Source organism: Pleuronectes platessa, chromosome 10, assembly GCF_947347685.1.
Source record: "Pleuronectes platessa chromosome 10, fPlePla1.1, whole genome shotgun sequence".
Classification (NCBI taxonomy): Eukaryota; Metazoa; Chordata; class Actinopteri; order Pleuronectiformes; family Pleuronectidae; genus Pleuronectes; species Pleuronectes platessa.
The window spans coordinates 12,702,841-12,728,040 of NC_070635.1; the positions used below are offsets into that span (position 1 = coordinate 12,702,841).

Genomic DNA, 25,200 nt, shown 5'->3' on the forward strand with positions numbered 1-25,200 from the left:
ACACACACACAAACACACACACACATCAACCATGCAGCCTTGAAGTTGTAATTGAAAAAAGAATAAAACAAAAACGTAGATTTAAAAGGTTGGTTATGTCGCTGAGTTGCTGCACTACACCGTGGTGATGTGTCATGGAGTTAGGTGAGTATTCTTAAAAGGCAAGATGGACTTTTTAATGAGGTTTTAAAAAGAAGAAGAGAAACTCACGGATGGAACTGAATTGCCTTCTTTGGATGCTTGTTCAAAAAGGTTGGTATTTAAAGTAAAGAAAAGAACTTCACAGCCCAGCATGCTGCATCAGATCATCCCCAGTGTCAGCAGGTTGAAGGGAAATGATCCAATAAGAATCTTCACCGTTATAAACAGGCCGTATAATTAATATATCCAACAACATGTCACATCAAATGTCTCCCGTTATAATAAGGTAATTCATTTTTGTGCTGGGGACATTGAGACAGCAACATTGAGGACAGATTGCAGACGGACTCGTGGATGGAAAAGATTGTACAAACACGGATATAGACAGGTGGAGCAGACAGGATGACAGACAGGCAAACACGCGGGCACCAAACCACAGAGAGTGTGGTGTAATAAATACAGAAATAAAGAGGGAAGGAAGAGAAGCCATCATGCTGGGAGACAGCTCTATCACACACACACACACACGTGCACATCACAGATCATCACAGAGAGAGTGAGAGTGTACAACAGAAAGAGGAGGAGGAGGAAGGCATGGTATGAGGAAGAGTGGGTGACGAAAGAGTGAAACTAGAGTTTCAGACAATTGCACGAGGAAGTCGTGATGATGACTTCTCTCATGGGTGTGGTTGGTGAGCAGTTCACCCCCCCGTCAGAAGTCACACACACACACACACACAGAGGGGAGGCATTGTGGACCATGAGGCTGCGGATGAATCTCTGGGCGGCAGCACCTCACAGGATGGAGACTAAGGTAAAGCGTAACAGCCTGGACTAAATACCAGAGGGCCGGGGGGTGTTTTGGTGACTGAGAGGAGGAGATTGATGGAGGATGACAAGACAAACGGATGAACAGACAGACAGAGAGAGAGTGAGTGAGTGAGTGAGCTGGATGCGACGGACAGGCAGGGGGGGTCAGGCCAGGGGAAGGGAGAGAGCGGGAGAGACGCCTGTACAGCCCAGGGGAAAGGGGCCTCGTCTTGACATATGCTCTGGAGTTAAATGTAGATTGGCAAGACCCGGCTAATCTGAGCTGTCACAGCTCATGACGGCCACAGACACTCACCTGTCAGCCCGCTGCGAGCCCGGAGGACGAGCTGCCACCAGGATAGGTCAAAGATCGATTCATTTTGTGCTGGGGGTGGATTTAAACAAGCCACCAGCCCAGACCTCCATCTGTTACCCCACCTGCCTTTGCTGTACCTTGCCTGGCAGTTGTTGTCATTTGCAATGCTAAAAGAAAATCCAAACACAATATCGTGCAGGTTATTCTTCATATTTCTTTTTTCCATATAGTGTTTTGTTTCAAGCTGGGGTCAGTGTGTTGTGAGGGGGAGGAAGAAGTTTGTTTTTCTACAGTTTTTTGGGGAGGAGGGAGAATGCTGCTCACCGGCACAGGATTTCTATTATGTTACAAATAATTGTTTTGACACATCCTCCGATGCTGTTTTTTAATTGGCGACAGCGGCGGCTTAAAAAAAAGAAGGTATGAAGTGTGATCAATAGTGCCACAAGCTCGCAACAGGCTCGTGTGGGAGGATGCCGCTCGCAGTCTGCCTCTTCAATCACTCATTTTTTTTGACAAATAAAAAAAAAAAAAAAACTACAGTCACGATATGTTTAAGTTCTATGGTTTGACCTTCAAAGTGAGAATGGGTTTTCAACTAGGCTGCGTGTGTGTGGGTGCCCGCGTGCTCGAGGAGGAAGGAGAAGTGGCCACGTGGCGCTAACCTCAATGAGAGCGTCTTCCTGTCGGCTCCATTTACAGTGAACAAAATGTTCCAGAGTCTTGCTGATTCTGTAATGTGCCAGTGCCAGATCCCTGCATGTTCAATTATAACATGGCTAAAGAGACTGTGTACAAAGAAGCGGACATTTGTTTTCTGCTCCATCCTCTGCAGCATTTAGATGATCTGTCTTTATTTTATTTCAGTCTCAAAGCCACAGGTTGTGTTAAAGCTGCAGTCAGAGACATAGATGCCTGCCAGGCCTTCCTCTTTCAACAACGGCATTTCACCTCCTCTTCCTCTTTTTTCCTTTTTTTCCAGATTCATTTGGTTTCCTTGACTGTCTTCCTGTTTGTCGTGTTTAAAGGTGAGTTCACAAAGTGACACTAATGACCGGCCTCCTGGTCCACAAATCACAATACCAGCGTAGGTTGGGTCAGAGGAGAAGCCACAATCTCCTCTAAAACACACAGTCATGTTGGAAAACACTTGGCGTGGTAATCCGAATCACCACAAAGACTCTTTCAACCATCTGGATGAAAAAATATTCAGTCAGCTGAACAATGAAACACATTTTTCACCTCTTATTTCAAATCAAGACAAAGATGGCAGCCCTCCAGTTACCTGTAGGAAACCGGGTGGCTACTTGGGATGAGAACTGGAAATCGTTGTTATCGTGCAGTGGACAGACACATTTGGTTTGAATCCAGACGGTTGGAGGAGGCTTTGAGGACTCTGAAGATAAACTGGTTAAAAAAAGAGGAAAATGTTTAAGAATTAAAAAACGTTCTTTCAGAGACGCTTTACATCTTTGACCTAAACATATTTTATGAGCTTCAATACAGTTGATGAGAGAAAGGAAGCTCCAATAGAAAATAGGCTGTGCACTAGATCGTAACTCTGTGGAGTAATTAAACCAATCGTAGTTAAAGTAGAAATTAGGGCTGGGAAATAAAACGATATCAATAATTATCACATTTTTTATCAATAGCAATTCAAGAAAAATCCAATAGATATTGATGTAGTGCTTGAAGGTTGAGTAAACACAGTCTAACGAGGTCAAACACATAATTGGTCCACTTCAGATTTATCAAATGATTTGCTGTTTGAAGAGTTTGAAAAACATAGCCTTCACCCGGGAGCACAAATCTGAAAAAAAAAAAAATGTATAATGATGATTAAAGATATCGACTCTTTGTCTTTTCCGTGTCCTCCTGAGTTCAGAGGGCAGTAAATCACCTTTTCTTTGTGAGTAGCACAAATAGTGAAGGTCAGTAAAGTTGCCTAGCTGACATGACAAAGTGATGTTCATTGTGAGTTAGTTCAACATATTGTTATTTCTTTATTTCAAAAGTCACAATCTGTCACTTTAAGCTGCAACTTTGAAACTAGCATCTGGAAATGGAAGCAACCTATTGAGTTCATCATCAGCATAAAGTTAAAGGACTCGTTAAAGATCAAATGTCATTTTGAAACTGATACTGCCGAGGCTGGGAGATCTCAATGTTCAGTCCCCAGTAAAACCTGAGTTAGACCCAGTAACAGCCTGGTAAATGTCCCTTTGACATTAAAAGGGTTCTTTTTTTCCTCCCCGAGAGTCACAGAAAACATTAAACCACTTCTCCACAGGATGGGTAGAACTTTTTACGCTATGACTAAATTGATCTTCATATGAAAAATAGGTGGATGTTCCCCTTTAAAGAATTTGTAGAGAGATTTGTCACAAATATTTAACTGCAAGAAAATTCAGTAATATACTGAATATTCATCATTACATTGTGGGACATTGAGTCTTTCACTCTCTGTCACACACACACACACACATACACATACACACACACACACACACTACAGTTGTATATATATAGATATATATACACTACCGTTCAAAAGATTGGGGTCACTTAGAAATGTCTTTATTTTTCAAATTAAAGCACTGTTTTTTTCAATGAAGATAACAATAAATTAATCAGAAGTACACTCTATACATTGTTAATGTTGTAAATGATTATTCTAGGTTCGAAACATCTGGTTTTTAATGAAATATCTACATAGGTGTATAGAGGCCCATTTCCAGCAACTATCACTCCAGTGTTTTAATGGTACCTTGTGTTTGCTAATCGCAAGGAAGTGCCGATCAAGCCAATCCAACTTGTGGGAGGTGCTTCAGGAAGCATGGGCTGACATTTCTACAGATACCTCAACAAATTAACATCTAGAAAGCCAAAGGTCTGCAATGCTGTAATATCTGCAAATGGAGCATTCTGTGACGAAAGCAAAGTTTGAAGAACAAAATTAATATTTCATATCAAAATTATTATTTCAAATAAAAATCATTATTTCAAATAAAAATCATTATTTCTAAACTTGTCAATGTGTTGACTATATTTTCTATTCATTTAGCAACTCATTTGATAAATAAAAGTGTGATTTTTCATGGAAAACAAGAAATTGTCTGGGTGACCCCAAACTTTTGAACGGAAGTGTGTATATGTATACATATATCTTTCTATATAGATATATATCAGTGACGGAAGTCCAATTTTATCTTATATACATGGGATAAAACATTTTAAAGCTGTGACTCTAAACATTACTTTAATAACAGGTTTCATACAAACCTACACTGGGGAAATTCACTATTCACAAGAAACAATAAAACATTAAAGAATAAAAGAATCCAAATTAGGCAATACAATCTAAATTAAATAAGAAATGTAGAGAAAATGTACATATTATATGTAAAGATGTATGAGAAGATATTGAAATGAATATATACTCATTTTTGCATATACAGACTGATAGTAATTAGTATATGATAGATTTAGTAGGAGGTAATAGGTATGGCATACATATGAAAAAATGTAATTGCTATATGTTACACTATTGTGGGTTCATTAAAGTAGTTGGAATCAGAGCATCAGCCTGAGAAAGTGGAGGTTTTATAAAGCTGCAGCATTAATTGGAAGGTGCTGAGTGAGTAGACACACAACGGCCTCACTGTGCCGTCGCCTCACACAACAAACCAGCTCTGTTGTAGACAGAGGTTTTCCTAAGAGCCACTTCTTTGTGACTGCGCCGCTCACACGACTAAGACTGTGACCTGCTCTCTGTGCATCTGCAGGCCTCTCTCTCTCTCTCCGTCTCTCTCTCTCTCTCTCCCCTGCATGCTCAGACGCAGTCTCTGCTCTGGAATCCATCACAGCATTGTTTGAGAAAGTCACTGGGTTAATAAACAAGGCCATGCATTGTTCCTCCTGGGAGGTGAAGAGTCCGGAGACCTCGTCGTGAGGCTTCATCTCAACTCCCGTTCTTCGTGATTCTAATCTGTCATTTTTATTTTCCACCCAGTGTCGAGGGCTCAGACTCCATCGACTGCAGATCAGATGGAGTCTGTGAGCAGCGTCATGGAAAACATACAGACAGTGGAAACAATTGGTACTGTCCCTATCCATCAATCTATCTATCTATCTATCTATCTATCTATCTATCTATCTATTTGTCTATCTATCTATCTATCTATCTATCTATCTATCTATCAATTTATCTATCTATCTATCTATCTATTTGTCTATCTATCTATCTATCTATCTATTTGTCTATCTATCTATCTATCTATCTATCAATTTATCTATCTATCTATCTATCTATTTGTCTATCTATCTATCTATCTATCTATCTATCTATCTATCTATCTATCTATCTATCTATCTATTTGTCTATCTATCTATCTATCTATCTATCTATCAATTTATCTATCTATCTATCTATCTATCTATCTATCTATTTGTCTATCTATCTATCTATCTATCTATCAATTTATCTATCTATCTATCTATCTATCTATCTATTTGTCTATCTATCTATCTATCTATCTATCTATCAATTTATCTATCTATCTATCTATCTATCTATCTATCTATTTGTCTATCTATCTATCTATCTATCTATCTATCTATCAATGTATCTATCTATCTATCTATCTATCTATCTATTTATCTATATATCTATCTATCTATCTATCTATCTGTCTATCTATCTGTCTATCTGTCTATCATTCTGTCTGTCTGTCTGTCTGTCAGTCTGTCTTCCGGCTTTCTATTTTGCGCGCTCGCTTTCTTTCTTTTCTTCTTTCTTCTTTCTGCTTTCTGTCTTTCTTTTTTTTCTTCTTCTTCCTGTCTGTCTTTCTTTCTGCCAGGTTCATATATTAAGTTGTTTCCTCTGTGTGACAGGAAGTTTAGACCTGAGCAGAGTCACCAGAGATGTCGCCGACTCTCCTCCGAAAACTGAAGGAGCCACAAAACGACCCGTGAGCAGCAGCAGCCCAGCGAACGTCTCCAAGACCTCGTCAGGTGGACTCATGTGCCGTGAGCACATTAAACATATTTACATAACATCAGCAAAGTTACTTTCTGCTTACTTTCTGTTTCTGCTTCCGTCTCTTTCAGCGGCCACAGAGAAAACCCCAAAACCACAACCAGAGCTCACATCCACTCAAGGTAACAGCCTCTCCCTCACTTCTTTAAACACCAGCTGGTGGAGCCATTGAGTTTGACTGGTACATGTCAGACTGAGAACACTCCAGTCAACTAAAACATCCCCTCACACCAGTATAGCACAGCCTCCCATCAAGCATGCAGAGAGCTTTAAAACTCATTATGAGCTAATTAGAAAACGTTAAACTCCCTGTCCTTGTTGAGATACAGGGAGGAGTGTTTCTGCACCCGAGGAAACAGAGAGAGCGAGACGGAGTGAGACACTGATGTGCTTTAAAAAGAGTCTCAGCCTGAATCTTCATTGAGAGTCCTCACGCCAAAATATTCAGAGATTCAATTAAAAATGGAGTCAAACGTAGGAACGCACCTGCAGTTTAACAGGAAGTCATTATGCGTGGACTAGAAAGATAAGAAGCCAAAATGTCCCAGAGAAAATGTGTTCCAATATAATGAAATTATGCTTTTGAAAAAATGGAACTGTGCATTATGAATATTACATTTGTGAAATATTTGATGAACGGAGCAAAGGAGCCGAGGAAACTAATGTTTTCCATGTCTGATTCCATTCAGCATCCACAACGACATCCTCCCGATCCATAACTGGGAAAACCACCACTGAGAAAACCACCACTGAGAAAACCACCACAAAGGATACCCGTCGAGCTGCTAACTGGGGTAAGTAAAAACGTCCCTGCTCCGTAGAGCTACCTTAAATGCCACAGGCGAAGCTGTTTTATTGTTATCTCGGGGCCGACTGACAGTGTCACTATTCCCCGTCTTCCAAAGCACCTCACTTCCTCTCTTGCCAGCAGATTAATGCTTGATTGTACTCTATGCACGGAGAGATGAGACGTTTGAGTCCTCACGCTGTGCCGTATACTGTAGATATGGGTTTTGATACACCAGCAGCAGCAGCAGCAGCGTGTCACAGGGGCCGGTGGATGTGCCTGTCGTTCCCTGGTGATCCTCGCCCCTGTTTTATTTCCTTTCAGAGGCTTCCTGTGTTCTGCAGACGAAACCTAATTCACTGCGTTTCTTTCTACTTTGACTTCCTATAGATCCGAAGTGGGACGAAGCGTTCAGCTATGGTAAGAAGCTTGACTTGATTGTGCTGCTCCTTCTGCCACGGAGGTTATGTTTTCATCTATTTGTTTGTTAGCGAGCAGGATTACCACTTTAACAATGCACTTAGGCCTTGTTTGTTTGTTGGTTTGCATGATTACACACAAACTTCTTGACGGATTACCATGAAACTTGATGGGAGGATGCGGAATGACTCAAGGAAGAATTTATTTAATTTTCTTTAACATTAGGAGATTTTATTCAACATTTTCCACTATTTCTCAAAGAACAATTTATGGATCCTGATTAAAAAATTGGGCATGTTTAGGGATCTGATATTTATTGTGCAAACAAAAACCTGGATCTAGTGAATTTAAATGGGCTTTCACAAGGGGACTTTAGGGCCTTGTTAGTTTTTCTGTTAATTTGCAGGATTACTAAAAAAACATACTTTGTTTATGTAGGGGTGGGGCTTGACCAAAGGAAGAACTTTTTATTTTTCTTGAACACTTTTCATGATGTATCTTGATGAAGAGAATCTGATATGTTTAGGGGACTCATTCTTATAAGAGTGTGTGATTTAGTGCAGCTCCAAACAAAGAGTCAGATCCAGTGGTTTTAAAGGTGGCTTCATATGGGGCCTGCTGGGCCTTGGTGGAAGGTGTGCGCTCCGAGTGCCGGTCTAGTTTCTGTTGTTGGTCTTTGCGTCCAGTTGAGTGTCTGATGTGTGTTTCACATGCTCCAGATTACGAGTCCCTGCGCCACGCTGGTCTGGCCATCGCAGCAGTGCTCTTCATCATGGGCATAATGGTCATTACCTGTAAGTATGACACTGAGAACCACCATTGTGTTTGGTAATCCCTCGTAATCAAGTGTAATCGTTTCCAAACCGCCCTTCTCACTCCTTTTCTTCTCCCGCACTGCAGGTGGCAAAGTCTGTCGGCCGCCCAAGTGTCGCAACCGGTCCTCAAAGTAAATATGCACAGTCCTAATCCTGAATGATGTTAAATGCTGAAACACAAAAAGCGGATAATATACAGTCCATTGTGCACGGTGCTTATATCATGCTGCAGCTGAGCGCGTGAAGTAATTTATATCACAGGCTACTGGATGATGTATGGCAAACAATCAGTCACATCAGACGCAGGCCATAGTAGCTCAACAGAATGCTGACTAAAACCACTGTGATGATTAATAGATCAGAAAGATTATGATTGAGCTATTTGTCGAGCAAAAAGCGTAACGGAGCAGCTGCAACAACTGCACAGCACCTCGCTTGTTTTCATAGCTGAGGCGCAGTGTTTGATTTGTGTATTTGCTTTCCAGGTCATATCGAGTGGACCAAAGATGAAGAAAGAGAGAGAGAGAGAGAGAGAGAGAGAGGGAGGGAGGGAGAAAGAGAGCATGCACACAGTGACACAGAAACCAGTCCTTCCATCAGCAGAAAAACACTCCACCAACACCAATACCCAGCGACATGTGTGTGCATGTGGGCCGAGTGTGTCACTGTGTCACACACATGAATCACGCATTTACGAGAAAAGGTGGAACCATCACCGGCTTTATCTGTGTCACTTATTTCATTACTTTCCTCAAAAAAAACAAAAAAAAGAACAGGTAAAGTGATTATTTATCCTGACAAATAATGAAAAGATGAATCATTATTTGAATCACACCTTCAGCCATGGAGCGGCCCTGTGTCTAATGACCTTTGCATCTTATAGCTGATAACACAGCCATCAGCACCGGCGTCTCACAGGCAGGATTATTATTAAAGGTTACGAAGAATAACCCTGTGGCGTTCCCTTATTTGACATTCTTGCACAACACTGACACACTCTGTTCAGGATCTAAAGTGAAGGGAAGCCGGGTCACTTCTTCTCCCTGCGTACCCTACAATTTCAAATCTGAACCGGGGGAAAGACCTGATGTTTGATAAGCGATGTCAAATCCTCTTAGTGGCTCTATGCTTGTAAGTGAATTAAGCCGTAGATTAAACAAGATCCACGGGCGCATTATCTCTGCATCCATATGGAGTCGAAACGGTGGAGACAACAAACTGGGAGAAACCAAACACACATTTAATAACAGCTTTAATGGTAAAAATAAACACAATGCAAGTCAGCGTGGCTACATAATAATATTGTAATCGATGTTTTTAATTGCTGTCGGAACAAAACCAAAGATATAATTCAACTGTGCAAATGGAATAAATTCATTGATATAAAGTCTCCTGCTGCAATCGTTTTCTGGGTCATGTGTTACATGTGTGTCAATTTTTATATGAGGAAAAGCTACTTTGAGTGTCCTTGGCTAAAGTAATATACTTGGGTTCATCTGCATACACCATAGTGCATATAAACAACCACAAGTCCCACCCACAACTTTCATACACACCACTTATTAACCAACAGTGAAGACCATGTCCCTTAAACTCAACATAAAAAAAAAGAACATTCATTTTGCCAAATATTGTTTGGACAAATGCATAGATCAGTAAATCTGATAATTCAATATATTAGATTAAAAGATAGAATAGCTGCATATAATCACATTGACAGAAAAAGATATTCAAAAATAAAAAACATGACCCTTTCCACTAACGTCACGATGAGATAGAAACAAAGCTCAGTAGTTACATATGATACAGGAGATTTACATGAGTAGTGTCACAGCAGAGAGGTGCAGAGCAGACTTTGGACAAAATACTGTAGAAAAGAATTCCCACTATTGTTTGCGCTTCACAAACAACTCCCTGCTGCATTCAAATGTTGCACTGGGTCGTGTTGGTGTCACACGAAATATGAGTAAAACCAAAGTAAAAAATAAGTAAATCTGATTATATAGACTATACAGACATAGAAAACTGAAATGTTTTATATTGTCCAATTGTCCTGCCCTTGAAATGCTGGCCCCGATTGTAAGGCTTAGTGTCCGACTCTATGATTTTGAGAAGAAACACAGTGTAACATCCCACGGGGCTCGAAAAATACAGTAAAACAAAAGCATCAACAGGATCTACCTGCTCGTCTGTGTTCAAATAAACTGGGATGGTTCAGACCTGCAGTCACTGCAAACCCTGATGAAGACGTAACATAATAGTTTTTGGCCTCACGTCTGTCTGGAGTGGAGCCAGCGTTGCCCTGCCCAGTGTTGCTGACTCCTCATGAAGCCACAAATGAAAAACTGACGTGTCGAGCAGGGGTGTGTCGCCGCCCCCCCCCCCCCCCCCCGCACTAGAGCAAACCAGCGCTTAGGGTTCCTACAGAGAGAGAGGGACAGCTTTTCTAAAAGGCCGTGATTGATTTTCATTTCAATGAAACCGGAGAAGCCATCATGCTCTGAGTGATTGAAACAAAGCATTGTTGGTATTTACCCAATCACCCCCAACACTTTTATTTGATCTGCAAGATTTGAGCCCTCCCTCACACCCAGCTTCTCTCTCCCAGTGTGCGAGGCATCAATCTAACCCTCTGCAACATTCAGAGCCATTTATAATCTGCGAGACTAAAGTGAAAGACTTTCGAAACCAAAGGAAAACAATTCATTCACAGCAGCCCATTAATTTGCAGCCTTGCAATAAGACGTTCACACTGGCTATTTCCACTGGTTTCTTTTTTTCCTACAGAGGCTGAGAAGACGGGGAACAGGTTTTTATCTTGCGAGTGCACTGCCTCTTGTTATTCCTAATGGGCCGGGAACAGAAGATGTCAGACAGGTGAACAGGAGACTGAAGTGAGCACTGGGCTGGCTTAGTGTGGATTAGCATGGTTTGTCTCACTCAACCACCATTTCACACGTCAGGTCTGTTTCACATGCACCAAATCAAATGCAAAATATAGTTTCACTGCAGAGCTGGAGGGAGTAATTTCTTGTATCAGGTGGTAAAAAACAAAAAAGAAGGGGGGGGGGGGGCTCTGGCTGTGCGAAATCATCCCTTTTAACAAAAGACGTTGTAAGCCATTTCCAGTGGCTTTGATTTGGATTCCTCAAATAGAATCCAATTAGAAGGTTTGAATGTGTTCCAAATGTCCCGGGCTAAACCGCGTGTATGTGGAGAACAAAATGGCGGGGGACACATGTAGACACAAGTATACAACAGTAAAGAAAACATAAAACATTGCATGTGCATATGCATCGATAGGAGGTTGTGCAGGAGTGAGCAATGAGCTGAAAGGTGAGAAGCAGGCTGATGTGCAGAGACGTCCTGAGTCAGAGAGCGGGAGATGACGTAGCACAGCTCCTCTCCTTCCCGTGTGCTATTTAACTGCTGCTCCGCCAGGAACTAGACGGGCCCTTTGTTGTCCTGCTCTGCGGGCACGGAGTAGATCCTGAAGGGGCAGAAACAGAAGCAGGCCATCATTTAGAGATATTCTTAGGCCCGTTCTCGGGTCGTTAGCACAGAGACGAAAGACACGAGGAGCTACCCCCCCCCCCCCCCCCCCCCCCCCTCACGCCATGCGTCAGAATTGAGGAAGAACACGTCCTCCTCGTGCTGCAGGGCTCCTGACAGGGTGCACAGAGACTGCATCACCTCAAAATACACCTCATCCCCAGGTGGGACTTATAAACCTGGAAAGGCTCTGTTGATCCAACAAGCCAGAGGTTGCTGTGTGATTAAGCCTCTTTTCAGTGCAGCGATCAGTCAGCACCCAAACACTGCCAGAGCTGACGGCAGCCCTGGGAGGCAGCCAGTAATCCCGTGGAGGAATTTAACCCTTGCAGATTGACTTGGGTGTCTGCGCCACAAGGCCGCTTCCCCCCCCCCCCCCCCCCCCCCCCACCCCCCCCCCCCGCTATGGGGAGGATCTCCAGAACTAACTTGAACTGCATGTGTGACCTCTCTGACCCAACCTGCAGGTCACGTGGGACTGCATGCCAGAACAAAACGTCCTGACTGCTGTGCAGACCTCAGCTAACTGTGGTTAAACGAGAACAGCGTCAGAGGGAGAGCGTCTCTCCGTATAACTGGTTTAGGCTGTTCTGCCGTCTGATCGCTGGTGGCAGATTGTTGTCATGACGCCAGGATCATGTGTACAGGGTTGTTTGATTCCTGAGTGGAGTCATCTCCTCAGGCTTCGCTGAAGTCCATGAGGTAAGCGTTGGAGCAGGTTCGGTCTTGTCCCGATTCGGTCATACAGAGCGTTCCTGTCTTACGGCTCTTGTTTGATGTCTTAGATGGAAAGGGCTGGAGGAAGGGAATGTTCAGTGGTGGTGGTGGTGGTGTGAAGCCTCAGGCGGTGATACTAATTGCAGTACAAGTCTGGACGGGCTCAGATGGGTGGATGCTGGGTGTGTTTTCAAGTGTTTCTTTTTTTGCCAGATTTTGATGTTGACAAGCTGGATGAAGTTAAACGAATTTGCAAAGGCAGCAGAAAGGCTGTTACCATCAGACTGGTTCTGTCACCTGCAGGCTGACTTAGCGTCTAATGGAGCACGCATGTCTTACAGATAACGTATGAGCATTAGCTGTACAGAGCAAGAAAACCGGTAAGGCCAAAAGTTGGCAGCCATAGATGAAATAAATATAATAATTAGATGACATATTTCAAATCCACTTCAAACTGAACGACAAACAGAAAAAAATGTATAATCAAATATCAACTTTGTAAGCCATGAAGTTTGACCTTACCCTTGCTGCCGACTGTGCATGCGGCGTCTCACAAATAGTACAGCTGCAAGAGGGGGGGGGGGGGGGGGGGTGGGGGGGAAGAGAGGAGAAAGGTCACGGATACGCAGGAGAAAGGTTCCTATTTGTTTAGGTATTAGCAGGTTAACAAGGCAAACAGGGTGATTCAGGCCGAGCCATGGACGTCTCTACAGCGGAGCATTTGTCAACCGTAGTGAACGAAACAACCACTATTTCACATTTCACTGGTAAACACAGAGTACTTACTGATTATTGTTGCAACTGACAGAGCCAACACGCACACAGCTACGATGATGATAATCACGGTGAGCTGATCTGTAGGATGAAACACACATGGAGTATAAGGGTATTAGGTGATACCACTACGAGATGAATCCTTCATATTTATTGATAAGTATTACCTATACTTTTGCTGAATATTGGCATTTATAATACAAATATATGTCTTACCTGATTTGTCTTCTTCACCTGTGGTTTTATCTAAGACTGTAGAACCACCGGAGTTTGGGATGGCAACACCTGGAAACCATTCAAAGAGAGAACACAGAGTCAGGCCAATTTCAGATGTATATTTAATTTTTCACTACATATTTCGACCACCTAAATTACACTTAAAGTAGTACTTCTACTACAACAGTACCAGCTATTATTGAGGTTTGAAGTTGTTCTCTTTCTACAGTTTGGAAAACATGGTGATCAGCTTTCTCGCTCAGAGTGAGCTGAGTCTACTGTTTGTAAAATGAATATGTAGCCAAAGCCAGCAGCCCAATTCATTTTTCTATCTTTCTATTTGAAAAGAGACAATGTGCATTATTCAATAATCCTAAAAATGTATTCAGCTGATCATTTTCATTAGGTGATACCACTACGAGATGAATCCTTCATATTTATTGATAAGTATTACCTATACTTTTGCCTTAATATTGGCATTTATAATACAAATATATGTCTTACCTGATTTGTCTTCTTCACCTGTGGTTTTATCTAAGACTGAAGAACCACCGGAGTTTGGGATGGCAACACCTGGAAACCATGCAAAGAGAGAACACAGAGTCAGGCCAATTTCAGATGTACATTTCATTTTTCACTACATATTTCGACCACCTAAATTACACTTAAAGTAGTACTTCTACTACAACAGTACCAGCTATTATTGAGGTTTGAAGTTGTTCTCTTTCTACAGTTTGGAAAACATGGTGATCAGCTTTCTCGCTCAGAGTGAGCTGAGTCTACTGTTTGTAAAATGAATATGTAGCCAAAGCCAGCAGCCCAATTCATTTTTTCTATCTTTCTATTTGAAAAGAGACAATGTGCATTATTCAATAATCCTAAAAATGTAGTCAGCTGATAATTTTCATTGGCCGTCAGTTTGCCAGATGTTGATAGGCATCCTGCAGTGATATCAAATGAACACACTTGTTTGGCTAATCTGTTCAAAAACCAAGGTTGGGTACACAAACCACAATAGTGTGTTTGTCTGGATTAAATAAACAAGATATAATATTATAATTAGTGAGCTTTAGAAGTGCTGGTAGGTGAATTTTGTAACTTTTTGACAGAGCCAGTTCAGCTGTGACCCCTTTTCCACTCTTTGTTCTGAGCTAAGCGAACTGACTTCAGGCTGTAGCTTCATATTTACCACACAGACACGAGAGTGGTATTAATTTTCTTATCTGACTCTCAGCAAGAGCGAGCAGAAGCTTATTTGCCAAAATGTTGTCCTGCAGGTAATCATCTTGACTTGAGAGTTGTTTGACTCATTAAATATTTCCTTGAGGAAAAATGTTAACGTATATTGATTTGAATTAATGTGTCTGCGTCTTCAGAGGCTTGAGGCTTCCGAGCTGCTTCTCCGAGAACCGTGCGGCTGCAGCCTTGATCCAAAACAGATCTGTGATTCTATCAAATGTCAATCAAAGGGAAGATGAGGAGTGACAGACGGAGGCGTGGAGAGAGAATGAGAATGCCAATGTTGATTAGCTGACCGGCAGGATGGTGGAGATGGTCGACGTGTTCATTGGCCTTTCGGCAGAATCCGCAGGGCTCCTCCAGGGAGCTAATTGATTCTGTTCAGCGTTTAATGGTTGGGAGGCGGAGGCCACAGCCCTTCGCACATCTATGGAACACCCTATACATAATGCTGACTTACTGACAACATGACAGAGGCCAGAACAGTTCACATACTCTCCTCTGGATAGCGGCCGTTATTGTGTTTGTGGGTGTGACGCAGAGGAATATAGAAAATCCTACTGCCCTCTGATCTATTCTTGAGAACTCACCCTTTTTCGTAGTTAAATCTTCGTCGTCCATTTCTGCAAAATAAGACAGAAAAACAAATTAGCTGTCTATGGAACAAAAATGCAGACTCCTTGGTTGTCGAGCATTTTTTGGCAGATCATAATAGTGCAAGACTTCTCCTCCTGGATAAGAGTCAGCATACAGACACCACATTTAATCTTTTAGCAACAGTATTGATTGAGGGTTTTATGAAGTCAGTTTAGGGCCAAGAGGTCTGCGAGCAAAAGATGAACTATAAACAAGAATCAATATTGCACAAAGGAAACCATGCACAAGAAATCTAAAGTTTAGGAAACAACAAAACTGAAAACAAGAAATTACAGCCAGAGTATATATATATATATATATATATAAATAGAGACCAAAACTGTTAGTAGACAGCAAAACTCAGAAAGAGGAAGGGAAACTATAAAGTAAGAAGTGGGAGAGCTACAAGTGTATTAATTAAAATAGTGCAGCTGCTAAAGCTGAGCATCAGGTCCTCCCCCCGGGCCCCCGGCCGGCTGAGTTATATATGTACATCACGTGTTTTGTGTTTGACATGAAATCCACAAGGTCATTTCCACAAACATGTCTGGTGTGACCCTTGACACGTGGTACTCACACCTAACACGTGGCCTGAAGGACCCACTTAGCTCACCCGAACGCAAAATCTCGAAACTGACGTTATGAGTACAAGAAACGTGTTGAGACGAGCAAAAGGACTTGAGAACGAAAATTAGATACGTAGATAATTTCTTTCAAAACAAATGTACTAAATATTTTTCTTGGCTGGTGTGTAGATAATGAGTGAATTCAAACGTTTCTGTCAAATATCTTTACAAGTTACATTCCCTTGTTGATGGTTGCGGGTGGCCCCATGTGACCTGTGCCAAGCTGAGTGAAAAGCTTCGTAAGGTATTTCAGTTTTTTCCTGTTTCATAAATAAGATATATCACGTACCGTCAACACCAGATCCCTCTGTATCTTCTGAAGCCGCTGCAAAAAAGATTAATATTCATTATAAAATGTATTTGGGTTACAGTAAGTTACATGGCATCCTTTCATTTTATATTTCTCTGGTATGCGTTACAACAACCAAGTAAAGCAATGGGAATATTGTTTACTAATTGCACAGTGCGTTTGTCTTTAGGGGTGACTACACCTTGTTGTCTTTCACTGTGGCACCCTTTCTTTTTTACGTGGCACACACTAATCCTGTTGCACGCAGCACAGACGGTGCTCATACACAGTTGGGTGAGAAAAATATGCCAGCGCAGAGACGCGCAGACCCTGATTAGATATTTATCACCTGAAAGCGTCACAGAGATGAGAACATACCAGAAGCGGCTGGCAGCAGCAGCAGCAGACACAGGAACAGCAATCGCATCATCTTCAAATGCTGTGCAGAGAAGGGGGGAGAGAAGCCAAGTTAAAAATACCTGCTATTAATATATTCAGAGCCATTGATGTGTGTGAAATCTTGGTGTTTTGGTTTAAAGATGGGGGGGGTGATGGAAAGCAGAAAACGCTGTCTATTATTGGGACTCGTCTTGAGTTTCAGAATCACATATGCGAGTCGTTGGAAAAACCACGAACTTTCTGAGCAAACCAGTCCCTCAACCGTTTTAACTGGTTTGTCATGTGCATGCAAATCTAGATTGCAATCTGTGGTGGGAGTCGGCGGGGGGGGGGGGGGGGGGGATGACAGCCTTGTTTCCCATAGTGCTCAGCAGAAAAAAGTGTTGAGATCTCTGTTACCGTCGGCTGGCCACGAGTGTCTAGTCAACATTTTCCTCTCACTCCACAGCTCAGGTGCCGGGTCACGTGTTTCGTAAACAAAAAAAACATATCCAATCATTTCCGCAGGTTAAAAAAAAAGAATCAGGTTTATGTTTTTTATTTAAATATTGTGTTCTGCTGAACAATATTGTTGTCATACTAATTGGTACAGGAAAAAGCTTTATTTAACTTACATACACATACACGCATCTGCCAGCTATATCTCATTTAAGATATCTTGGCTCAGATTCCAGTTTGTGTGTGTCGTTGTTCTTAAGGAAAACAGTCCTGGCTTCCTCATGGCACACGGCCCAAGACAAACTCTACGTCCGCTCTCAGTGACCACGCTGGAGATGTGAAACGCAGATGTTCATGAGCTGCCAAACAAAGCCCCAGCTGTTTCCAACACAATATGAATGCTGATATTTTTAAAATGGGGAAAACATGGGAATGACCTCTCTTCTGGTCCGAGTCCCGGATGATGCCTCATTGGTCAGATTTAGCCACTGGGGCTGGCACGGGCTCAGGAACCAATAGTTATTCAAGCAACGTTTGATAGTGTACACAGAGGGAACTCTCCCATTGACCTTTGTGCCAAACGTTGTACTGTAGGCGCCTCTTCATTGTTCGCCATGCTCATTGTGTCCTTGTTTCCTCCATAGTTAATGACTGGGAAAAGAACTGGAGTGACCCACGCGGTTAATGCGCTGGGTTCTCAAACAAGCCTCAGCAGCAAACCTCTAAACCCCCCCCCCCCCGCAGTTACCGTCACAGTTTCCTACAATTTAAGGAAGCTGATTAAACTCACAATGACCATATTTGGGAAATGAAAAAAGAAGTGTCATCGACATTAGGAACGGAGGCACTACTCAACATCAATTTATTTTCATAATAAGGTTTTTGGCAGTTTTATGAAAAGACGACAGCATCAGGAATCTGTCCATAAACCGCAATCTTATCGGTAATGCTGTCACGGTTGTTGGCGCTGACGTGGTTCATGCGAGACAAATGTCCACCCTGCGCAGGAAACGAGTGCGGCTCAGTCCACAACAAGATTATCTTCATGCTAAATTAGCACAACAGCATCGAGAACTATTTTGGTTGGCTATATTGGAAAAAAATAAGATGTTAATCACACGAGTGAGGCTGATTGAGGAGGGAGTGCAGTGTGGGCTGTTCTGGCCTCCTGAATAGCTGCACTAAATCTCCCAACACAAATAACCTAAGAAGCCGCAAATAAAATCCCCCTCTGTATCCAATTTGCTTTTCAGAGTCACTTTGGGTGAAATAATAAGCTGATCCAATTTGGAAATATTTATCAACCCAGCCCACTGCTTCCACATTAAAACGGCTCCTGACGCCTGTATTAGTTTTTTTTCAGATTGGGTAATATATTCTTGTACATTTGAATACCAATTGAATTAACGCCAGAGCCCGACATACCAGTTGCCTTCTGGCTGGAGATGTAAAAGATCATAGCCAGTAAATTTAGAAACGTACAAATCACACAACCGGAGAGCACAGTGCTGCAGGAGAGGGACACACTGTGCTGTGGCTGGAGGGTGGAGGAGTCCTGTTTTTGTTCAGTTTTCCCCAGTGCACTTTTCCACTGACAGGGTTAAACCTGAACCTCATTCCTGTCTGGTCAGGCCGGCCCGCAGAAAACGCCTAAATCTTGTTTACCAAGTTTAAATGTGAATGATCAACACCTTCCACCTCCCTCCAACCCGCCCAATGCAATCTACATCAACAAAATACACACACACAAACAGAGGCTCGCTGCATGTACATAAACAGACCTGCATGCAGAGACACAGACTGCCTCTCTCTTATCTGCTCGCACAGATAACGACCATCTGCTCAACCCCTGTGCACCTCTGACAAGACGTTGACACCGGCGATAGGCGCCGCGAACATGCAAAGATATCAGAATTGCCGTAGCCCGCGGAGTTAATAAAAACAGATAGGAATTGAGAGAAAGGAGGGAGCAGATAGCAAAGAGAGAAACTCTGATTATTGCGCCGATGTGTCAACGCTGAAACGGGCTTGCTCTAAAACGACTGAGCGCACAACAAGGAGGGAGAGAGGCGGGCACGAGAAAAGCACTCAGATCATTTGTTGTTCATCAGTTTTTACAAAAGTGGTAGAAGCTCACTCTGCTCCGATGAAGACAGAAAATAGTCTCATTCAAATGTTTTTTGTGCTCAACTCTGCCATCTCTACTGTGGCTGTTTATCTAAGTGAGCTGCCAATGGACCGCTACAAAAGTAACAGGTAAAGCAATGGTGAAATAAAAACAAAAAACATGATTGGGGAAAAAGCAGATTCACAATACCTCAGTCGGTGCCGTGCATGCCAGTGAGCAATCCGCTGCTGACAAACAACCAGTCTGCAAACTGAGTCGTTGTTTCCAGCGCAAATGGGTTGCGAATGACTTGTTGAGAAGAAGAAGGCCGAGAGTGAAACAACTCAGAGGATATGAGTGTGTGTGTGTGTGTGACAATGACAGCCGTGTTGGGTATCCTGTATTTGTGAAAGACTCCCTCTCTCTTTCTCTCTCTCTCTCTCTCTCTTTCTCTGTTAATAGATACAAGCTTAAGCATATCTCATGATTGCACGACTGCCTCTGTTTTGACCAAAACACAGCAAATAGCCGGATTCGGAACATACGGCACACTGGGCACGTACACCTCAGATTTACTTCTTTATCAGATGGAGACAAAGCTGCTGTCTCAGACCCGCTGAGCTGTCTGACAACGCATCATCTCTCCCTCAACAAACAAGCAACACAAGACTCAGCGGAGAAGATCACCGCGGATCTGCTGCCATCTGCTTCACCTCTGGCACAAGTAACAGCAGCAGAAATGACACTGTTATTTGACTGCAGACTCACATTTAGGTAGTAAATAAAGCCACATGAACACACGCAGGAAGTGGAATGAGGGGTTCTCCAGTGTGTGCCTATAGGTGGGTGAGTTCTATTCATTTCTGTACTGCAACCTCATCTGCAGGAGGAAGTCTGCAGATTTGAATGGATGTAAAAAAGGTGTCACACTGACTCACAGTGAAACAAACAGAGCTGCGGCTGTTTAGAGCTGAAATATCTTGCCACACTCTGAAAAAGTTACTCCCATAGAGTTGGGTGAAGTTGGGGAGACAGAAAAAATAATAGAAATGGGAGGAAATAGAATGAAAAAGCAGCACTGCACAGGATATAGACTGTTTCTCATTATCCAACAAAAACGGCCACTGGTAGTAATTGTGTATCACATTACATTTAAAAACACCAATCGATAACCTACCTATGCAAGAGAAAGCCAGTTCTAATGTTCTCCTTTCAAGATGATGAAAGTTTCTTTTTTCATATAATATCCTCTCTGCACTGAAACTTGACGCACTGACTCACCCGAGATGAAGGTCAGTGGAGGAGATGAGGCGCCTCGTTCTCAGGAAGAGCTGCTTCTGCTGTGTGCGACAAATTCTGCTCAACTTTACTCTCACCTACAGTAAGAGGGGATTCACAGCCACCTCATTCAGAGCTGAACTGCCCCTCAGCGCTCGCCTGTCAGCGGGAAATACCTCCCTGTGTTTTCTCTGAACTCTGCTCTGATTTCCTCTAAACAATAAGGTTAAAATACTGATGCTGCACAACAACATACGAGCTAAATAGCCTGTATGGGAAGTTGTGTTCATTTAGGTTAAAGTTGAATAATAACTGGTGATTAATTCCCCTCTAAGGTAAATTGTAGGCTTGTTATTTTGTGTTCAGGTTTTTTAGACTAATTGGACACATTAGAAAAAAAACAAAAACAATAATAAATAAATTACATCGGCTCTTAATTGTTCTATTTAATGTGAACTTCCTCACACTTTTGTCACTCACAAAAAGTCCAGTCGTCTATGAAGATATCTGCTGACGTTCATTACTTCTTATTTTACTGTGACCTAAACTCTTTTGTCCCTGTAAGGATCCTGTAGATCGATAACTTCCACTGAACTGACTGACTGATTCTAACCTTGGACTTAACCTGCTCCAAAGTAAACATGGTGAACCAGCTTCAGATTGATAACTCAACAGTTAAACTTTAGGTTACTACTCTTTTGCTCACGTCTGGATCCTGTAGATCGATGACCCTGGTTTTCCAGTGATCTGATAGGTCTGTAGTTCCATTGTTTACTGGTTCCAAGCCCTCTGAACCAGCTTGGTACTAAAACTTGAAGTTATGGTAGTGGCGGCCTCCTGATCGTGCTCCTTTGCTCTTTGTTATGAGGTGTTTAAATCCTCCTAAATACTACATTGCCTGAGAGAGCAAATTTTTTCATTGCAAATGACAAAATTTGAAGAAACCCGTGCTAATTAAGAAAGGTATTTCATCAATTTGAGGACACATGCGCTGTCAAAAGTCACAAATACAAATACAGAAATGCGATGCAAATAGCGAAAACTAAACGAAAACAAAAAATTTCCAGGTAACCCGAAAAAGTTAACCCCACTGGTGAGTATCAGACTTCAATCACTTCACAAAGCAGTGAACTACAGCCAGGTTCATCACTTTTTTGGGTCCCCTGGAAACATTGTTGTTTACGCAATTTGCTGCGGCTTTCCGAATTTCCTGTGTGTTGTTGCAAAACTTTTTGCAGCGCATTTGACATCAAACATGATGGAGCTGTTTTAAGCAAATTACAAATGTTTTTATTTATTTGTATGTTTTCTTCATGTGCAGAAATCCTGTAGATTAACTTCCAGTGATCTGAATGGTCAGTAGTTGGGCCGTGACAAGTTCTGATTCTTATCTCGAACTTAACCTGGTGCAAAGTTACAATGGTGATTTACCTCGGTTAGGAGTTAACCAGCTTCCGACTGCTGAAGAGTTAAACTCAATAACTCAACCCTGGCTTCGTAGTGCAGGCCTCCTGATCGTTCACCTTTGCTCTTCGCTACCGTGCAAATATTGGAAAGAGGTGACCAGCTCCTGACCCTAAATACTACACTTTTCTTTTTGTTTTAGAACATCCATGTTTTGCTTTGTTTATGTCTACATGAACACATCAGCAATGACGCTACAAGCCAAACGCGCAATGGGAACGTCCGAGGAGCTCGCGAACGAATCGCGGCGGCCAATCAACGCCAATGCAGATCACCTGGCACCTGCTGTCCACACCTGACGACGTCACTTGCAAACTTACCAAGTACGCGCGCTGATTGGCCCGCTGTCACCACCGCGTTACTGTGACTGCGTTGCGTTACTCTTATCAATATCAGTATCGATATTGTCTCTCTCCCCTGTGTTAGTATAATCTACCAGCTGCAGGGGGGAGTTAACGCAGGTTTTCTCTCTCTCTCTTCTTTCATGTGATCCGTCTCTTCCGGTGCCGATATGAGGCGCGTGCGGCTGCTGCTGCTGCTCTGCTCGTGGCTCCTGGGGCTCGGTGAGTGTCGCGGTTCACGAGCCCCTGTCTGCAGGCGTCGGGTCGCAGTTAAACCGGATCAGGCGACATTTGCATCCACATTAAGAGGCGGACTGGTTTCCCTCACGCACGGACACACACACGCACTCCTTCAGACCTGCTCTCCCTCAGTTCACTCGCCTCCTCACCTGCATCTCAAGTCTCAACACTTCTGCTGCCCCCCCCCCCCCCCAGCACTTGTATTTGCCTGGTTCTGAGTGATGAGCGGGGTGCGGCTACGTCTCAGCCCGTGGTCACGACAAAAGATAATCTGCGAGCTGTTAAAGGGAATTATTGTCTGCAGTTGACTTCTTGGGGAAACAACTCGTTTGCCTTTTAAATTATGTATTTAATGTATACACAAACGGAACCTGAAGAAGTGAAGCACTACACCAAACATATATCCTTTGACTTAAAGTACACAATCCTCTTGTGTATATATATATATATATATATATATATATATTTAAATTGTAACTTTTACTACTGTTTACAATGACGACAATGGAAACTTGTGTTAAAGATCAACCTGACAGAAAGTAAGCAAAACTCCTATGTATGTGTTATACATAGGCTGAAAGGTAAACTTACATTTAACTGGGCTGTTGTTTACGATTGTCTCCGCTGGTCTGTCACGGCTCCAACACCAAGAACCTTGTTATCATGGAAACTGCCTGAGTGAGTGTGCACGTTAACACAGGTGTACTCAGTCAGGAACCAGGAACTGTGTCCTCCATTGGCTGCTGAGCTGGTTGAAATCTGACACCACCATCTTATCTATGTTACACAAGTAGTGTAACTGTGCTTACTACTGGGACACTTCCTCATTGTGCTGTGAGCAAGTGTTACACAAGTAGTGTAACTGTGCTTACTACTGGGACACTTCCTCATTGTGCCGTGAGCAAGTGTTATTTAGTGTGTTAACCGTCATACAATAATTTGTCTACTTCATATTCACTTTTTCCTGCAGAAACACAATGTTTATATTGAATTAAAGATTTTATTTATACATTCTCCTCTGCAGGCCTATTTGGGGCCAGTACTGCTAGAACGTTTCTGATGATGTTTCCCCCTCATGATGAACCAGCAGCAAATGTTACCCATCAAGTGACGGTCACAGCCACTGGTGTTTGGACCATCGTCATCGTGAAGGTTCTGGAGACCAGCTTCACGCAGCGCATCTTCCTCTCTGCCAGCCAGTCGAACACCATTCACCTGCCATCGTCTGTGGGGATTGCCAGTGATCGCTCCTCCAGTCTCCTCAGTGTGATGTCTACAAAGCCTGTGACAGTCCTCGCCTCATTCTGCACACACACTGGCTGTGACCACAGCTCTCTCCATGACGTGTCCTCCTGGGGGACGCGCTACTATCCCGTCACTCCTCACTTCCCTAACCAGACTGCTGTCAGCCAGATGGTGATCACCAGCGCAGACCATGACACACCAGTGAACATGCTCCTCTCCGGGGATACTTGCTTTAATGGCAATATGTACCCCAGTGGTATTGTCCTTAAGTTGAACATGGGGGCGCTGCAGAGCGTTTACATCGAGAGCAGCACCAGCCTTTCTGGCTCGGAGTTAAATTCCAAAGGAGCTGTAGGTGTTGTCGTTGGTTTAACCTGCTCCAAACTCACACCTGGGTATTGTTGGTATGGCTTTGCTGAGCTGAAACCCGTCTCTCAGTGGAGTTTGGATTACATTTTCCTTCCCGGTTGTAAACACAGGAATTCGTTCTAGTTTCCTCTTGGCAATAGCTCCTATTAACTCTGATCTGAACGTCACCAGCAGCACCGGACAAAATAATGTCTCTGACTGGTGGCGTTATAAAGATCATCCCAGTTGGGACCTCAGATCAAATCCACATTGCTAGTGACAATGCTCTTCAGCTTATTTACTTCAGTCATGACACTGGACCGAGGTTTTCAACTCTTACTGTGCTGCCTTCTGCGGAGGTTATCTGCCACTCAGAACCTATATTTGATTCCAGTGACGTGACTCTGGGGGAAGGTAACAATGCTCACTCAGGAGATTTTAAGTCTGGTGTTAAATTCTCCCAGAAGGCCCACATCACTCATCAGTCTGATAGTGCTCCGCTCAGTCCTCCTCAAGCAAACACAGAAGTGGGACCTTATCTGAGCGCCTCTTCATCTATACTATAGACCTATACACTTACCTATAGGTTCTATAGGTTAGTGTTCCAACAGTTTAACACTGATCAAATGTTTGGCAGTTAATGATACAAAGTGGCTCAATGGGAACACTAACCTGTAGATGAGAACGTCGCTTTCTTTTTTTCCATTTCAGCTGCAGCATCTTGTGAAGAGGTGCACTGTGGTCACAAACAGACGTGCTTTATCAAAGATGGTGAACCATTCTGTTCTCCTTTGACAACTGAAATATGCTCTGCATGGGGTGACTCTTACTACTGCATGTTTGATAGAAGAGATCTTGTCCTGAGAGGAAACAAACTACACGTTAGTTCAGACTACGTGTGAAGGCTCCGCTGTTCCACTGAAGATCAACATTGCCAGAGCACTTTTGAACAGCGCCACTGTCT

At 42.8% G+C, this 25,200-nt stretch overlaps 3 protein-coding genes and 1 long non-coding RNA gene across 9 annotated transcripts; 2 read left to right on the forward strand and 2 right to left on the reverse strand.

Moving 5' to 3' along the window:
* The first annotated feature begins 712 nt into the window (after nt 1–712).
* On the forward strand, nt 713–9,717 carry fxyd5 (FXYD domain containing ion transport regulator 5). 3 transcript variants are annotated; one of them, XM_053433570.1, is made up of 10 exons: nt 717–955; nt 2,250–2,295; nt 5,280–5,366; nt 6,161–6,280; nt 6,377–6,427; nt 6,995–7,099; nt 7,483–7,512; nt 8,232–8,306; nt 8,413–8,458; nt 8,813–9,717. In XM_053433570.1, the coding sequence occupies exons 1-10, from the start codon at nt 806–808 to the stop codon at nt 8,835–8,837; spliced, it is 735 nt and encodes a 244-aa protein (XP_053289545.1). In that variant the 5' UTR covers nt 717–805; the 3' UTR covers nt 8,838–9,717. The 3 variants fall into 3 exon arrangements, with proteins under 3 accessions (XP_053289547.1, XP_053289545.1, XP_053289546.1); XM_053433571.1 differs by lacking the exon at nt 717–955 and adding an exon at nt 973–1,072; XM_053433572.1 differs by lacking the exons at nt 8,413–8,458; nt 8,813–9,717 and having other exon boundaries at nt 713–955; nt 7,417–7,512; nt 8,232–8,254.
* On the reverse strand, nt 2,138–6,411 carry LOC128450114 (uncharacterized). The gene is made up of 3 exons (XR_008339950.1): nt 6,349–6,411; nt 2,553–2,674; nt 2,138–2,460 (listed from the first exon to the last, which is right to left on the reverse strand). It is a non-coding gene; the product is annotated as an uncharacterized LOC128450114 (long non-coding RNA).
* Nucleotides 9,563–23,404, reverse strand: si:dkey-262k9.2 (uncharacterized). 4 transcript variants are annotated; one of them, XM_053433569.1, is made up of 10 exons: nt 23,235–23,404; nt 20,602–20,660; nt 16,755–16,815; nt 16,377–16,412; nt 15,416–15,448; nt 14,091–14,159; nt 13,587–13,655; nt 13,383–13,451; nt 13,119–13,161; nt 9,563–11,817 (listed from the first exon to the last, which is right to left on the reverse strand). In XM_053433569.1, the coding sequence occupies exons 3-10, from the start codon at nt 16,804–16,806 to the stop codon at nt 11,772–11,774; spliced, it is 417 nt and encodes a 138-aa protein (XP_053289544.1). In that variant the 5' UTR covers nt 16,807–16,815; nt 20,602–20,660; nt 23,235–23,404; the 3' UTR covers nt 9,563–11,771. The 4 variants fall into 4 exon arrangements, with proteins under 4 accessions (XP_053289544.1, XP_053289543.1, XP_053289541.1 ...); XM_053433568.1 differs by lacking the exon at nt 20,602–20,660 and having other exon boundaries at nt 23,235–23,394; XM_053433566.1 differs by lacking the exons at nt 20,602–20,660; nt 23,235–23,404 and adding an exon at nt 19,531–19,724.
* Nucleotides 19,790–24,642, forward strand: LOC128450113 (uncharacterized). Its single transcript, XM_053433573.1, has 2 exons — nt 19,790–20,162; nt 23,668–24,642. The coding sequence occupies exon 2, from the start codon at nt 23,703–23,705 to the stop codon at nt 24,378–24,380; it is 678 nt and encodes a 225-aa protein (XP_053289548.1). The 5' UTR covers nt 19,790–20,162; nt 23,668–23,702; the 3' UTR covers nt 24,381–24,642.
* Nucleotides 24,643–25,200: the final 558 nt, after the last annotated feature.

Excerpts from the sequence above, each read along its gene's own strand:
- LOC128450113 (XM_053433573.1), top strand. The coding sequence starts at position 23,703 with ATGATGTTTCCCCCTCATGATGAACCAGCAGCAAATGTTACCCATCAA.
- fxyd5 (XM_053433570.1), top strand. The coding sequence starts at position 806 with ATGATGACTTCTCTCATGGGTGTGGTTGGTGAGCAGTTCACCCCCCCG. Across the intron at positions 6,428-6,994 it reads AGAGCTCACATCCACTCAAG|CATCCACAACGACATCCTCC; the intron begins GTAACAGCCTCT and ends GATTCCATTCAG. Across the intron at positions 7,513-8,231 it reads GGACGAAGCGTTCAGCTATG|ATTACGAGTCCCTGCGCCAC; the intron begins GTAAGAAGCTTG and ends CACATGCTCCAG.
- si:dkey-262k9.2 (XM_053433569.1), bottom strand. The coding sequence starts at position 16,806 with ATGATGCGATTGCTGTTCCTGTGTCTGCTGCTGCTGCTGCCAGCCGCT. Across the intron at positions 14,160-15,415 it reads AGATTTAACTACGAAAAAGG|GTGTTGCCATCCCAAACTCC; the intron begins GTGAGTTCTCAA and ends CATGGTTTCCAG. Across the intron at positions 13,656-14,090 it reads AGGTGAAGAAGACAAATCAG|GTGTTGCCATCCCAAACTCC; the intron begins GTAAGACATATA and ends AATGGTTTCCAG.